At 38.0% G+C, this 17,845-nt stretch overlaps 1 protein-coding gene across 3 annotated transcripts in view; it reads right to left on the bottom strand.

The window, feature by feature from the left end:
• The window catches only part of ADAMTSL3 (ADAMTS like 3), a 182,312-nt gene that overhangs the window by 94,287 nt on the left and 70,180 nt on the right, over positions 1–17,845 (bottom strand). For all 3 annotated transcript variants that reach the window (XM_065641638.1, XM_065641639.1, XM_065641640.1), the window contains exons 4-5: positions 4,576–4,703; positions 2,174–2,219 (exon numbers count right to left, since the gene is read on the bottom strand). In XM_065641638.1, the coding sequence (XP_065497710.1) occupies positions 2,174–2,219; positions 4,576–4,703 (174 nt within the window). The remainder of the gene's footprint in view (positions 1–2,173; positions 2,220–4,575; positions 4,704–17,845) is intronic.

The following is a 17,845-nucleotide window of genomic DNA, read 5'->3' as shown; positions in this document are numbered from 1 at the left end:
ATGGAAACCTGATTCTTTTCAGACATGCCCCAAAAGCAGAACTGAAAAGGCAGCTTCCTGTCTGGAAATTAACATTTGAATCATCATAAATTCAAACAGACTCACACACAAGACGCTTACCACTTATCGCTTTAAAATATACCTCAGAGTTAAAAAACAGGCCCCAGTGACTTCAGAAAGGATATAGTAATCATCTTAATTTTCTCTATGCTGAAGCATGGAGCGCCTTCATTTCCATCAGATTTTTACTGCATAATCCTTAAAATGAATACAATCACTCCTAGGTATCCTAAAAGCATGCAGACCCCTGCTTACAGCAGGAAATATGCCCAAATTGATTTCATTTTTGTCCTTTTTCTGTACACTGGGTAGTTTTCTAGTCCTTTCACTGGAGGAACAAAGTATATACTACACTGACTTGTTTGCACCGTTGCATAGGAAGCTGTAGTGCATGGGGTCAAGCAACCAGAGCTATGCTATGTTACTGTATACAATGCATACAACTAGATATCTAGATAAGGAATGTAGCAAATAGATTTTACAGTAGCAGTTTATTTATTGCTTACACACTGGCTGGCTGCAATTTAGCTTATTGCACAGCTTTAAACGATTATGGTATTTTTTGCACGTGGCATTTGTATCTATGAGGTAAGGACACAGCGCACGAAACTGCGATGCCTTTTCTTCTGAACGGGCAAGTGACAGGGTTTGTCTCCAGAATCTGATTTTTGCACGCACTCGGCCTGATTCATTAATCACTTCCACTACTTTCTGCCAGCAGAAACTTAGGCTGAGAGCTGCCGTGGTGGAAAATTCATCTAGCCCCGAGGAGTGGAGTGTTAGAGCAATTGAAGGTGCTAGCAAGCCTTGTTCTTGGGGAGGGCAGAAGCCAACTGGCACACAAGAAACCGTAGGTGTGGCAAACTGAAGAGCAGGAATGGCCAGTTCTCCCAGGAGATTCAACATATTTACTGGGGAACTTCCAGTGTCAGGCCTCCTAAGGAGAATATGTCATGCTTCACAGCTGTCTGCTGCTGGCAGAAGTCACAGGGTTGGCAATGACACGAGTATCACTTGCACTTGCTCTTGCATGGGTATAATTCAAACCAAGGGAACTGCAGTCCTCCCCTTTTAAAGGGTATTTGTGTGAAAATTGCTGCCTTTCTCCTAGAGCCAGAAGCAGATTAATCAAATGCACGATAGGAAGAAAAAGAAGGAAAATTAAAAAAAAAAGGCGCTTTTGCTTTAATTACTTATCTACTTTCTCTCTTTTCTGGAATGAGATTATATGAATGTGACATTGTACTGCAAGGTAACCTGTGCAAGGGCGTGACTGCTGACCATCAGTAATCTGAATTATTGTGTTTGCACACACAGGCTGTTGGTCAGTGGTATCGCAAAGTCCTGCCTGAGCTGCACACCTTGAACAGGTGGCAACATCTGGAGTGAAAGGCAGCAGCTGTTTAAATGGCACAAAGCATCACTAGAAATCAGGTGAGCACAACTCATGAAGCATACTGCATGTGACTGGTTGTCATGTCACTGGTTGACTATGTCTGTAAAAATAAAATGTGATTGCATCACAGGAACAGCAACTGTATAGTCAAAACTCCAGCTTTACATTCAGTCATGCAAATCATCCGTGCCAGTGTACCTAAATATACACACTTTTGAATATAGAAATACAAAGATCTGAGCTTTGTCAAACAGATGAATTATAAGCAGTAATTATCCAGTTTAAGGTTTGGAAGGGACACAGCGGTTAACCTCTTTGCTCATGTGAAGAGTGCCACTGTGTCATTAATGATCACAAATGATCAGGAGCTCAGTTTAACGCTTCATCTGGCAGACAGCACCCCCAGGAAATGCACTTGCTAGTTTAACATGAGAAGTGAATTGTTAATTCTCCAAAATGTGAAACTTTCCTTATACATTATATAAAGCACTCTGAATCACAATGGCACTATAATTTCAAAAGCGAATGTCCATTTGGGAAGCCTAAATTCGAGACCTCATGGTGTCATGCAGACTGAAATATTTAAAAATTGTAATAATGATGGAAAGAAAATTATGCACCATGAGGTTTTAAACAAGAAGCAGTTTTTCTTAAACTTTAACACGTTGTTTGAATAAGTAAAAGAACCTGTGAAACAGGATTAAAGGCCAGACTCACGTTACTACTGCAGGTTTTATATCGAATATTTCGACCTTCACAGTTCCTGAAAAACAGAGTAAAAATGGTTACACTGCACAACAGCAAAACACAACCCTGGCTGTTTTACAGCTAGTTATTCTCTTGAAAATTAGACTTTTATTGCTACTACCCTACCATAATTTGGACTCAAAATACAAGGTTTAAATACAAATCGGATCTCGGACTAAACGGGTTACACTGCTGTCTCCCTTCAGTGAAAAACTTGTGGCTTTCCCTGGAAGCCCAGTTTGCCTCAAACCTTATGAAAAACACACCTATTTTGTGAAAAAGATTTCACAAGGCAGCCCTAAGCCTGATCTATGCTGACTTCAGCAAAGCTACTTCTAATCCATATAATATAACCCAGAGGAAAAAAGGGCAGAATATCTAAGCAATACTTTAATCAAGCATAGGGCTAACGAGCACTAATTTTCCTTCTTCCTATTTTGTTTAGGAAAGAGAAAACAGCCTTAAGCCTTTTTTTCCTCCCAAAAAACAATGCAACACTTTTGAAGAACAGCATGTAATTTTACTGACCCATAGTCACATGAGCAGAATTCCTAATTTCAAATGAAATATAATACTCATGGACTGCATGTATTTGTAAGGTGCCCAATGCATGTGAATCCTGAAATCCAGCCAATTCAGATCCTCCAAGTGTGTTGTTAGTAGATGAAGTAACAGACATATAATAAAGTCATCATTATTTATTGTGGTCTCATAAATATGGGGGTGCATGGGCTTCACACTTTTTTTTAGGGGCACATTTTGGCAAACTTCTCAATAACTGACCAGCACTTTTGCAAAGGTTAAGATCTTCTTCTCAAGAATGGCAAAATCAAAACCTTGAAAGAACTGAATTCATATTGCAAATGACTTGACAGGAAATTATAATTAGTGATGTCTCTGAAATCAGGAATAGTGTTTTGGAACTTCGCACCCAAAAGATCTGCCTTACATTAAAGAATCCCTGAATGCATTGCTGGTAATTTACAGCTCTTGGACGAAATTTTCCACTTTTTGCATGAAAACTTACTGCAAATATTAAAAAAAAAATCTTTAACATGTGTGAGGTATTGAAAAACACCATTTGAAAAGGAAAAAGCAATGGATGCCTGGAGCAAGAGTTCAACCAACTCAGATGAAGGTACAGCTCTCTAAGCTCAAGATACTACGTGTCTCAAATTTCCAATCTTTTGCAAGACTGATTACATCAGAACGTGCAAGTTAAAAATGTTTATAGTATACACAAATGTGAAAACTTTGTTTCACAATTGTGGATTTCCTGAACATTACAACAACATTAAAACACAGGAAAAAAAAATTAAACCACACATTTGTGAAGGTATGGAAAACACATGTTTTTCACAAGGGAACACATCAAAAATACTAATAAAACCACAATGGAATTTATATTGCTACAGTTTATTAAGCTTGTTTCACAGTCCCTAACACACTGGTAGAATATCACAGTTTCTTGCTGGAAATATTAAGATCTTTGTGCATTTTGCATTAAAAGAAACAGGTAGTGTTTTAATCAATCATCTTTAGCTATGTATTTCATAAAGTTTGCCCTTAACTAGCATATCACGCTACACACCTTCTTTAAGAAAAATTGACTTCCTGGGTATCTTGGATTTAGCTTTAAAAAATATCAACAAAACAGAAATGTAAACATAATCAGCAGTTTTAAAAATGTTTAAGAATAATTCAAGTAAAGCAAGCAATTATGGACACCATCACAGATACTTCTAAGCTGGTTGTGATCTCTTCTTGCCTGACTACAGGCCTCTTGCATTACTCATACTTCCAGGATCGTAGCAACAAGTCCTACATTAGTCCAGCTTTGCTACTTGGGTAAATTGTTTTCACCACATACGCTGTTCTCTTAAATCTACACTGAGGCTTATCCACAAAAACATGTGGTCACCAGGACCACTGCATAGAAAGAACTGGCAGAGGAAAAGTTTACTAACAGGAAACAGCACTTGATATATCTACAGGTGGAGTAAATCACTTGTTTTTTACCACAGGGAAGACATGGAGGAGCCTGCACTTGAACATTATTCAAGTATTAAAGTGCAGGCTAATTTGCATGCAGGTAACTCACCATTTGTTTTATGTTATTGTGCCAAAGATTTCTTTCAGTATTTGACTGTACTATCATTCTTGCTATTTTACAAACATATTTAAAAGCATGCTAAAGTTCTATCAGAGTAGAAGGCTAAGCTATTTATTGAATATATTTCAAAAGTAAAAAAGGAGGATTTCGTAACACTTGGTTCCAGAAACAGAAGCCAAATGCTTCTCTGTAGACACCATCAGAGAGGGAAATATGACAGAGCTGCAGAAGAAGATATCCACCTTAGCACATCACTTACCTGCCATTTAAACATCTCCTCAGCGAGTAAGAGGCTCCCCCTCCACAGGTCCGTGAGCAATCACTCCAGGCCCCCCAGGCATCCCAGGAGCCTTCCTTCTCTTCATCAGAGCGGGTAATTCTAGAGCTCTGAAAAAAAGGGAGGATGGAGATAAGGAAAAAACCAAAACACATTGGAATTGATTTGGTACATGTTTTACTGCTTGGCATTAATAGTACTGAGTACATTGCTTTGCTGCTTATATACAGTATCTGAAATTTATTTACTATTTTTACTACAATAATAGCATGAGATGAAAACACCAATTACTTTCCCTGTGGGGATAGATTTTGGGCACAAACTAATGCAAACAATAATGTAACGGCTATTAACACCGTTACGAATGACAATCCTATTCCGGGTAGCAATGAGGCAGAGTCATTTATCTCACATGCCAGAGAATATTGATCAATATTTACTCTGCCCCAATACCATTGCAAATGAAAGAACATGAAGAGTTCATCCAAGCTCTACTGAAACAACTGTTTATACAGCCAATATTTTTGTTGCCATTGACTTCAGTGGGCACCCAAGCAGACCTCAGATTGATAAACAAAGGCACTACATTCACATTAGTATTTTATGTTTGACAGCATAGGAAGGCACAACTTAAACAAGTGGTGTTTCAGAATCTTCGCCCCCTCCCAGAAAACAAGTGTGCAGAAAGACCAATGAAAGGGCTCTGTCAGCAAACACACGGCAAACAGATAAAAACATTACTAACTGCATCCAAGTTAAACATTCAAGTCTTCATAAATGACAATAAAAAAGATGTTAAAATGCTAAAAATGTTTTCATGAATGACTTGGTCCAGAGAAGCGCAAGAGATTACTATACATCCTAATACTAAACCGGATGAACCAACTTTAGTAATCCATATTTTCCCTAAGAAATAACTTAAGTAAGCTCATGAGAGCAAGACTCAGTCCTATTTTCTTCCCAAATGCCCCATAGAAGTGATTTAAAAGTGTGGGATGTGTAATTCAAATCTTATGGTACAGAAGGCTAAAAGATACATAACTCTCCCTAGATTTAACAGTACAGATAAAGTCAGCTCATCTTCAGCCATGAAATAAGTTGACTCCCACTAAAGCCTACCAAGCTTGAAATGAAAACGTCAAACAATAAAAACAAGGCTGTTTTCAAAATAGTACCATGCAATGAGTACAACTCAGCACCATGTTATGTAGGCAAAGCAACGTTCTCCTATATATTATAGTAAAAATAAAAATAATTGTGCGCCACAGAACTTGAGCAAACTGGCCTGTTTCAGTGAATGAGCCGTTTCACCGAGGATGAGTTCATACCGCAGGTGTAAATACAACTATCAAACCCAAACGGCAAATAGTTAAACTTAGCAACACTTAAGCAGAACTAAGAACTACTCAAACACATTTTAAAGGCATTAATAAGAGCAGGCAGGTGTAGTAGAATAGCACTACTCTCCGTAGCTCAGCAGCTAACAGAAACGTCAGCAATTTCCAAACTTTTCCACCCCTTCCTCAAAAAACTTGACCTTGGCAAAAATATCATCAATTAGAGGATAAGCTATCTTCATTTGAACAGTAAACTGCAGAAGTTGGTCTAACCACAACAGTGACTCCCTAACTTTCTTGCTCCCCTAAGTTTACAAATTTTGCAAACACTTACTGTAAAGCTTTGAAAGTGTACTTAGGCCAACCTGCCATTCCAGACACGATAGAGCCCAGCTCTGCCAAGATCCCCAAGGAATTTTCGCACTGGCGTTGGGTTTACTTTACATCAGAAGCCAACTCTGAAATGTCTGACACTGAAAATGGAGCCAACTGCCTTCAGTCTTGAACAAAAGGAGCTCAGCACTTACCAGCACATCACTCAGCGCATGCAAATAAGTCAAGATGAACAAGAGAGTCACTTTTTTCAAATTTATGATTGCAAAATTAAAGTTTGTTGTCTGTAATCCCAAGGCAAATTTTTGGGTTTTAATATGTTGAGAAATTATTAAACTTACCAAATCAAAAAAATAAATATATGCCACTCTCTCTTTTAGATGAGCTGGTTTCTTTTGACAAAGCAGTGACAATGCCTAAAATAATCTTAACGTCATCATTGTATTAAAGCAAGCCACATGATATTAACAGACAGTATGTCATCTAAAGCTCTAAACCATGTCCAGTTGTCATTTACAAAACTGCTTTGATAAAAGCCATTGTTCTGAACTGTATCTAATTAAAAAGTTGTAAATACCAGGATGATCAAAGCAGAAGTTTATGCCAACAAAGCCTTCCTCAGAATCAGTGACTAATTCAGTGCCCGCAGTGTTGACTTAAACTCCAGCTAGTTCAAACTATTTGTCCCATGGGAAAGAGTTAAAAGCAGCTTGCACTGGCTTAGTAATTTACTAGCAAAATAATATTGATTTACTAGCTGTCTGGTTTCATAAGCTCTACATATTACATTTGTCTACACTATGGTACGAAATTGAAGTAAAATAAAGAAAAGATCATCAACATCATGATTTAAACCAATAAAACCTTGGAAGCTTGTTTAGGAATTAAATCAAGAGCTAATTGCAATCGGGCACAAAAGGATATTATTGTACCTCGGGACTGCATTCATGGTTTGCTTCTTAACTTCAATTTTTCATGTTTTTACTGTCTTCAGTAATAATTCTAACATGGTTCAGCAGTGAAGCTTTGCTCAACCGTATTAGAATGGAAGTGCTTTTCATTTAGTAGTTTAATTTTGCAACAGATGAAGTGCAACATATATTAAGCAATTAAGTATGTATGTACCTACACATACATAAACATGTGCATGTACCTGCACATGAGCACCCACGATGTAACACAATCAAATAAAGCCACAAGTGCTGTAGTGAATCCAGATAAAATAACTTTAAGCAGCAATAAACACAACCCAGATGATTTGCTGCTCTTTACGTAGAACTAGATGGCAAAAAGCATCACACTTCCCACTGGATCCAGCTATGCTAGCAGGAGCTGTAACCTTTCCAAAAGCATCACATGTGAATGCAGGGTTGGATGCAAGTATTGCATTCAAAGCAATATCTGAGAACCTATACAATGTTCTCTGCAAAAATTAATCCAGTTTATATGATAAAGGTAGTTTCAAAATACTTCATCCCAGTCTATATATCTGAACTATACTTCATTTTGAAAGTAAAAAAATAATAAGTCCTAACAGCCTGGGCAGGGATCACCCGAATCAGTGGATGGGGGAAAATAAGCTACAAGTTTGGAAGCACTTGATGACATAGGCAGAGCCTCAAAGACTGAGATGACAGGATGCCAAGGTTTCCTCAAGGTCTGAGGCCCCATAATGTGCAACCTGAGTCTCTGCTGACAACCCTTAACTGACAGAGACAGCCTTGTATGTGGAGAATGTTACTGAAAGTGTGGCACTGGTAGATTTGGACAGGGGGGAAACGTTAGTGCCAGTTTCCCTTCTTCCATCCAGGGCTCTGTTTTGCTTCTACCACATGGGCACATACTGTAACACCATGTTCTGCAAATTATTTGTGTGTGTTTTTAGGCCATACTTGCCTTGCAAGGTACTACTCAAAGTAACTGAGTATAACAAAAGTGGGCACTGAGGTAAAATAAATTAAATCCAGATGTTACCACAGCTGATCATTAATCTAAAACAAGGGGATTTTTACTGTCACTTGTAACACCCAGTAAATAACAACAGCTACATTGACACACATTACAAAAATCAAACACAGTGGTGTTATAAGGAGAAAAATTATTATTTGGCCAAACTTTTGTTTGGCTGTTATGAAGGATGACATAATTGTCTTGAATTTGGTCATGCAGACTTCAAAGGAGATGTGGTGCCAGAGAATGAAGGTCAGTTTATGCAGTTTTATTATTATTCAGACATCCATTACATAAGGCTTGGATATGTAAATGTTTAGTGTTCGGCGTAGCAAAGATTTAGCTTCTCAACAGAAATGCTCAGTACTTCAAATGTTTGTTTTCCAGAGTTTTTAACACACATTTTTTCTTTAAATACAAACACAAGCCAAGGACGCAGCATTTGACACATGATAATTATTGTAACAGAACGTGTAATGAAAGAAACATAGAGACTCAACACTCAGATTCATCAGCAAGACTCCTCAAGTGACGGTTCCTCTGCCACGTACATATTGCAACACAAACTACCCCAAATTCTGCCCCATGACGTGTTCCTGAGCACTTCCCCAGAGCAGGGATCCCAGTTCTGGACAGTTCGAGAAGACATTCAGTGCAACCTCTGGGCAGCATCTACAAACACAGACCATGCCCAAGACTGGAGAGATGTATAAAATTATCTACTCAAACAGGTTAGACTGATGTGGCTCACAAAATGAGACTGTCATAACAAGTACGTACTTGGTTATGCAGGAATACGTACCAACTAATCTGCTACTATGCCAACATCACTGCAGGTCTCTGGGGGAGCACTCTGTGGTTTTTCTCATGGCTTCTTATCAAAATGGTTTGTATTAATTCAAAAAGGCATGCCAAACTCCAAAAGAAAATCCCCATAAGGGGTTACATTGGCACAACTGTATCACATTGCTATTTAATAACACAGGCATATAGCTACATTTCTCTATACAGAATCTAGATTTTTCAGATTAAATTCATCCAAGTGAAAGAACCTATTGAAGTGTACAAACACCACTTCGGTCCCATTGAAGGCCTAAATTAAGCAATACCCAAAGCTCAGCACTGGCCCTTCTCCCAGGAGATAAATTTCATCCTTCAATTTTGAACAGAGATGAAGCATTTCCTTTTTATTGCATCTTCCCACTCTAACGACCCACAAATACTATTAACACTATCCTGACTTTCAGAGTCTTCCAAAGCAGAAGGTTATGGTGCTGTTCACTAATCTTCACGTGCAGCACTGCACCATGCCATTTTCTTCTCCTCATACCTACAATGGCGCCAAACAGAGGTAGCACAAGAAATTATGGGACTAAAGGGAAAATATCCTGCCTGAGCAGCTCTGTGATGCATTTCCCAGATTCATCTTTCCAGACACTACACTTGGTGTAAAAGGTATGGAATTGCGGTGTTGACTGGATCCACGAGCAGAGTGCATAAGCAAAAGAACAAGTATTTACCTGCAGATAATCACTGGATATGCTATTCAGCCTCAGAACTGCAGCCTTCACTTTCAACTCTGGCTGTTTGGCCTACGGCTTTGTGAAAAACTAGACTAGAAATCTCTTTCCCTGCTAAAGTCACGTACAAAAATTATTTACACTTCTATTTTGTACAGTCTAAGTCAGGTGTAGAATGCAGATTACAGGTTTAGGGAAAACTATTTCAGTTGTGGCAGCAACTAAATGGAAGAACAGTCAAAACTTATTTCCAGATAACTGTGAGTTATTAATGAAATCTTGCATTACCTGATTTTAGCAGAAAAACTTCCACTTGTTTCACTGGGACAGATTTCAAAACATTTCCTGATATATTTCTATTATTGCTGGGTGCATCATATATTACCTAATTGTGCACTGTATATGTCATTAAGTTTAATAAATATTTTACTTATATGTACCGAAGTCAATTATATTTTGTTCTGTATGTTAAAAAGGACATATCTGGAATTATGAAATCATCGAGAAAAAACAATGCATCATAATTTTAGACTGATAAAAAAATACCTGGGAGTAAATGCAGCTATTTTAAGCAGCTGTTTAGAAGTAATTGGTTTTAATATTACTGATATTATTTCAGTCACATTAGCCATTCCTTGCACTTGGCCTTGCCACTGTGTAGAAGCGTCCATGCACTACAAACTGACTGCAAAATGGAATCTGTGCCTGGTAACAGAAAGAGCATTTCAGAAACACAAGCTGGTAAAGCTCAGTGACAGACCAGGAGAATCACCAGCAAGAAATGAGCCAAAAGGCAAATGATGGACTTATTCGGCTCCATGAAAGAATACAGCTGGGGGCTCAGATGTTGTTTAGAGCTCTCGGTGTTGAATTCTGCAATATATTTTCGTTCTACGGCAGTTTTGAATAAATTCAAATTCGAGTTTTGGAAAATAAAACATGCAAAAGAGTCACACACAGGAAATATTTACAACGTATTTCATTTTGATACTAAACTGAAGGCGAATCCCAGCATGTTTTTCAGTATTATACTGCATCCAGATTTTCCATTGTCAGTGTGTTGCAAAATTTCATATTGACACCACAGGCCTGCACTGCAGGAGTTGTCAGGACAAAGTTGGAGGTTTTGGCAGGTGGAGTGGGGATACTTGAGGCTTTTGGCATCTAGGAAGGGATGAAATGTTGCTTGGCTGTTTGGCACCTATGAGCTAGCTGAGGCTTTTGGCTCTGAAAAGAGTCTGTATCACCTCCTTCCTTCTTTGTGAGCAGTAACAGAAGGAACATGGAATTTGTGGGCACGGAGAAGGAATTGTGGTTCTTGCCCTAAGAACTCCAAGCAGAAAGCAACTGCAGCAGTCTGCCCAGCTCCTGAGGTTATTTCTGCATCTAACAACAGCTAAGAACAGTAGCTACGTGTTCCTGCTACAAGGAATCTGCAGTGAAGTAGTTAAAGCATGATCAAGTTCAATTTCTGAGTTAACTACGTTGTTCGAACGAGTTTAAAAAAACAAAACAAAACAAAACACACAAGTTCTAGTTCTACTCACTGCTGACAGGTATTGATGACCCACACTGAAGTCCCAGGGTACATTTTTATCACATAACTGACTTTCAGAAGAGGAGCACTTGCCTCTGCCCCCTCCTCTGGACAACAGCAATCTGGTTTATTTTCGTGGGTGATATTCCTTAAATTATTATTTTGACAGATAAATGTTTAGGCAAATAGAGAAACCTTTTTTAAAACCCTGATAAGCATGTCACACAATTACACATCACTGACACTACACCTGACAATCCAGACTTTTCATTCACGCTTGCCCAACTAGAGCCATATGAGCCCTGTTATCTGCCTGGAGTACAACGGTAAGTATAATTCCACATTCACCAGTATTAGAGCATAGAGAAGATTTCAGGTCCTGAGAACAGGGAGGAAGGCTAATAGCCAGCTTTGGTGATATCCAAACAGACAATAGGTCCATGCTTCTCTAATGCTTTTAGGTCCAGTCATCCAAGACAGCTGACCCAGATCAAGAATGTGAAAAACTTCTCCTTGAGCTTCCAGTATTACATTGTCTTCCAAGGTTTAAAAGTACATGTGAATACGTAGCTGGAAATACATACATTTGAACCCTCAAAACATATCCATTCCTCTGAATCTGCCCCATCTGAAATGGAAAATATACTTAGAGATGTTTAGCATCACTCCAATTCCCTCCATTTCTAAGTAGTCTGGAGAATTATAACTTAAAGATTTGCACGTGTAGCTGGCAAACATCTCAAAAGCCACAGACCTCGGGGAAAAGCACACAGGTTCTTAACGGGAACATTACAAGAAAGCAATAGAAGTTGAAGCACTCTTAGCCCACTTGCTCAGTAGCCAGCCTGAGGCAAACACTTGTCAGGGCTTAGAAGAGAGATAAAGGCAGAAGTTAAAATAAGCAAAAGAGAAGGAATGGCATGCTTTAAAAACTTTGTAAGAAACGTTATATTCTTTTTGAACATATCATTGGTATTAACATTCCCAATGAAAAACTGAAAAGTTATATTCTAGTAAGCATAAAAATAATTTTTAAATTACAACCAGTTACACAGAGTTCTCCACAATAAATACAGTTCTTGCATTCTGCTATGAAAATACATCTTGTCACAGGCATGATGAGAACGTTTTCATGTGACAAATATGCAGTCTTAATACATCTGAATGCTTAATACTTCTGAATACTTCTGAATACACAGCTTTCAAGGCTGTGTATTGTTATGCGAATTTTACAGATGAGAACCTGACCTCAGGAAGGAGGATAAGGTGCATTATGTGAGTAGTACAGCTGAGAACTGCGTCTCAGTGTCCAAAGTCAGATTTTAGTGCCCCTTTCAGAGCTCTTCCACCTCCTAATTTGGAACTGTAAACACTGTCCTTTCTACTATGTGCATCTACAATAGGTACAAAGTACGAAGGGGAAAACAATCTTCAGGACATTTTGATACGTTAATTATCTCTGGGCCTACTTACAGACCTGCATTAACAACATACCATATATTTCCTGGAGTCCATAAAAGTAGCAAGAATTCATGCAGGCTTTACTGAATGCTTATTCAAAATTTGCACCTGGATACACTGGGTTTTTCAACCTTCACACTGCACACCACATGTTCCTCATCCAGCATAAACACTGTGATGGGTCAGCCAGAGTCCAATCTGCAGAATTCCTCAGGTGCATAATAGAAAGAGATTCCAATTGCTGGGAAATATATCTGGCATTATTTTTTTGTATTACCTTATTAAATATATTTGCAAACATCCAAATAAAGGTGCTTTTAAATACTTTACCATGCGGTATTTAAAACAGGTCTCAAAAGTTAAAAACTGCATCACCTCAGCACATGCAGTGGAAAGAAAAGAGCAATACTGACAAAACGATGAGCATTATGCTTGTGACCAAGCAGAGGATTTCCATCAGCTCCCAAAGATTGCACAGTGGCACATTGGTGCCGCTGTCAAATGTGCAAATCTGTCCTGATGAGGCTTATTTTTCAGGGGTTTTCTTTCCATATTCTGATACCATATGAAATTGCAATCGTACTTCAGTGATAACATATTTTTGAATTATTTTAAGTCATGCTTTCCGTGTAAAAGCAGTGCAAAACAAAAATCTAAATATTCCTCCTAAGGATCAAGTATCTAGACCAGACTCATCTCCCCTTGATAAAATATACCTGTGCCAGCTTAGGACCTTCTCATTTCCTCCTTAAACATGTTCATTTGATGGAGACCCATTTGACAGTGGTTGAGGAACTCATTCCAGGGTAAGGAAAACTATAGCAGGAATGCTACAAATTATTGAAGCTCTAGATTAAAATTAATCAACAAGGTAATAAACTTACAGTTTACAAGTATGAGAAAAGCAACAGGGGAAAGCATGGTGCAGGACTCCTCCTTGTTTTCCAGCCTACATGTAAGCCGTAAGACCATGGAGAAAGACAGACCCTGACACAAAGCCAGGAGCTGTTACCACAATCAAATTTCAGTCCTGCTGATTTGTGGTGGTCCTGGTGGTATTTGCCCAAATTAGCATAGCAAACCCTGAAGTACAAGCAAGGCTGTTCTGCTTACATGACACAGACGTGCCCTCTGAGTGTCCGTGTCCCAGACCATATAACAGACTGACAGAACAGTATTTACTTGTTCCCACAGCCTTATCAATTACTGTATTATGCTGGGTTTGTTAAAGGGTTAATTTGCCAAGACTCTTGTATACAAGACTTAGAGAAAAGTTACAGAAAAGCTAGAGGGAGTGTGGGCATTTAAAATTACTTATGTTACATATTATTTACCTTACAGTTTATTACATCATAAACAAACTTTATCCCACCACAATGATAAATCATGTACTTAATTCAAAGCAATACCCTAAAATACACAAGTCCTTGACATTTACGTACAGTACCTCTATGCACTTGCTTTTGAAAGAAAATTCATGTTTTCCATTTCTAAATGGTTACAGCAATTTTTTTTAATAATTTGTTTAGAGGATTTACAACGAAAAAAACCCACTGAAACCAACCCTTTTTTTCAGAAAAAAAATGACTGCACCTCTAACTTCTAAAAGAGCCCCAATACGAGTATTTAAAAAAATTGTTTAAAATCATTTTCCTGACTTGAGACACTGCCTGCCAAGTTCCAGCTAGAAGCAGAATTTTATGGCTAACTGCCAAATCTATGAATAAAAGGAGTTTATAGGGGAAATACTGACAGAAGAATAAACTGTAGCAAGAGCAGTCAGTATAGAAAAGCCTTTCCTGTGCATTTTGCCTATCTATAATCTGCAATATTCATAACCCTGGATATTGGGATATTGCACTCCTGCCCAGCTCAGTTTCATGCCAAGATTATCAGTGGTGCCAGACTGTTTGATGATTTAGTTGTAGGTATTTATATCGTATCACTCAGATGAGGCACCCAAACTTCTCATTTGTGAGCTAGAGATTCGGCTCATGTCTCCTGACTCACCCTGCTATTTAATACTATATGTAGCACTTTTAATGGTAATATTTCTATAAAAGTAATGCAAAGCAGATCACAGAACATAAGCAGAGACACCTGGCAACAGAACGAATGTCGAAAGGAAAAATACTAAAGCCACATTGTTAGCTGACAGCAATTATAAGAATCTTAATTTTGCTTTCTATAAATGTAGAACAATTAAGTTTATCAACTTTGAATTTTAAAGACGTTATTTTATGTTGATGTATTTCTCACCACTGATTTTTAAAGCAGATATCACTTTATGTAGAGCCATTTTAAATTAATATATTGAAGGAAAAGACTTATTAAGCCCATAACTGAGAAGCAGTCTGACTCAGGTCAATTCTGCCCAAAGTAACTCTAAAACTTGTCAGCCTGGTCATGGTGCCTCTTTATTGTGGCATAAATCAAATTTAACAAGATGAATTTTCTTCTCAGAGAAAACAGTTCTTGCCCATTTAACCGTGAGCTGATCATTTGGTGATATTAAGCAATGGTATAACTGATCCAAAAATCAAAATATAATTTCAGTGTTTCTTTTTATTACTCATGCTTAACTTAGAGGCAAATTTAATATTTAAGTTTGCTCAGCTTCACTGGCTCTGGCTGATTTCCTGCACTTGAAGAGCAGTTTTATTCGTTGTTGTGAAGAGCTTGATTTACAGCAGGGCAGCCTGATGTGGAGATGTTGTGAACCTTCCGTGCTGGGCACCTGCTCTGCTGAAACGTATCCTTAAGCTGCTTCTGCTGCTGTTCTGTCACACGCGTAACTTCGGTTTGATTACAGTCAAAAGTTTATACCAGTCCTGTCATCCCAAGCTTCCTCCAGCTGTGCTCTCTCACATGCAGCAACACACACTCATTCTCCAGGAAGTTTTTCTAGATAATCAAAATAAACGTTAAAATGTCCTGCCTATATCTCATCTTGCAGAAGGATCCCAACATGCAGAAGTTGCAAGCCAAAATATCTTTTGAGGACAGATTTTGGATATCATGTTCGTACAGGATAAAAAAAGACAGCATTACTGAGAAAAAAAAAATCTAAATTAAGCTCCATGTGTAGAGAACAGTTTCCCAGAAAGGTATTTTATGTGGGATTAAAAATGTAATATTTTCTTGTCATTCTTTTCCACTTTGAGTCAAATAAAATATAATCCACTGAAACTCATTTGATATCTGGTGAATAGTTTCCCTTTTATTGATTTTCTAGCTTCCAGCTTGGGGAGTGCAAGTCTAGATCCAATTCCCAAAGAAGCAAAAGTAAGAAAAAGAGAAATGCCACTGACTTCAAATAAAGCAAGATGGGGGCTTAATCATGTATGTGGGGTAAAAACATCTTTCCCCATTTCGAAAAGTCTGAGCACAACTTGCTTTTTCTTCTGTGTCCAAGTTTCCCTTTTTGATTCTCCAAAGACAGAATTATCCAATCAATGGTATTCATGGTAGCAAAGGACAATTTCATCTCTCTTGAGTTTGACTTCATTCCAGATCTCTACTACTGTGTAGATTTAACTACAGTATCTTTAGCACTCAGCACAGGGTAACAGGCCTGGATATGGAATATTAGCACGACTCTTTCCATATCTGTTTGGTGCCAGTGTTTCCTATTATCAGTCCAAAATTTTATGGTTATTGTATCAGCTTCCCAGCAGAACTTTCTCAAGTTCTGTAGCCTGAAACCTCCATTAACAGATGCTAAATACAATAGCTGTTTTTCACTTTTAGATCTTGCGAAAGCCCATAAAAATGAGTGGTCAGTTTGTCCAGTTTTCTAAAGAAATTTTCCAAGATTTGAATGGGCAACTTATAAAACCACTAAAAATACACTTGGCGGCTCATTCATTTGGATTGTGTTCCTTTGCCAAGCCAACTCATGAATAGCTTATTCCAAGATAGGACTTCCGCATGAATTTTTTGTAGTAAAGGTAAGAATATCTATTTATGTAATTCCCTGGTTTCTTGTATTTGAAGGGTTTAAAGAACAGAGGAGGGTTTGTTTGGTTGGTTTTGGTTTTTTTGGTTTTGTTGTTGTTGTTTTTCTTAAAAGGGACATTAGCTTTCATACTTAAGAAAAGTTTGTGTAAATAAGTTAAGCAGCAAAGCTGCTTTTTTTGTTTTTTATTTTTAATTGTGCCTTATACTCTGGTAAATGAAAGATAACGAAAATATTACTGTAAGGTAGTTAATGAATAAAGCTTGATTTAAAAGTCATCAAAATCAATGGAAAGTATCTAACTGAATTTGTTGGATTTTGTATAGGACCTACAAGAACCACCTGAATTCCATGTCAGATACAGCCAAGTTAGAGATGTGGATGTGATTTCTTACACAGATGCGCAGATAAAGATCGAAGAAGAGGAAAAAGAACTCCTACATACTTTTCTCAAATGTGTTTCTTCTACCAGCCTCCACTTATCAGTGTTCTGGCTCGAAAGTAGGTGTTTGGTTGGAGTGTAGAATTGTACTTCTTCAAACACCCACAAAAAAGATCCACTTAAGAACTTTTTTTTTTTTTGGCCACAAGAGAAAGAAAATGAAGCCAAGTTATGCCTCAGATGCCATCGATTTCCCCCGGGCCCCCAAAATAAGTTGCATTTGGAAGATCCATTATGATTGGTTTGCCCTTGTTGCAAAGAGTTGTCAGTCACATTTCAGTTGCCAAAAATCTCCCCCTTATCATCTCATCTCAACTCACTCTCCCGGTTAAATATGCAAATATTTGCACTGATAGTAAATGAGAGAAACTTCAAATGACTCCTCACACACACATTTTAACCAAACGGTATTTCTTCAACACGTTCAGTAGAGAAGCTCTTTTTTTGGGGGGGCGGGGCATGAAAGAGATATGTATCTTTTAAGTGTTTTCATGTATTCTGTATACAAATTTATTTGAAAGTCTGAAGCAACTTCCTGCTTGTTTGCACACTCCCCTCTCAAAATACATAAACCTCGATTATTTCAGTGAAGCTTTCCAGATAGCTAAGTGACCAATGAGCTATGCAGTCCAACATGCACAGCTCACAGACTTTATACTAGTTCACCCTGTCAGACTCCAAACACTTCTGAATGTTCCATATTTTATGGCATTA

The sequence above is a fragment of the Caloenas nicobarica genome, chromosome 10, assembly GCF_036013445.1.
Source record: "Caloenas nicobarica isolate bCalNic1 chromosome 10, bCalNic1.hap1, whole genome shotgun sequence".
Lineage (NCBI taxonomy): Eukaryota > Metazoa > Chordata > Aves > Columbiformes > Columbidae > Caloenas > Caloenas nicobarica.
This window is presented reverse-complemented; position numbering and strand designations above follow the sequence as displayed.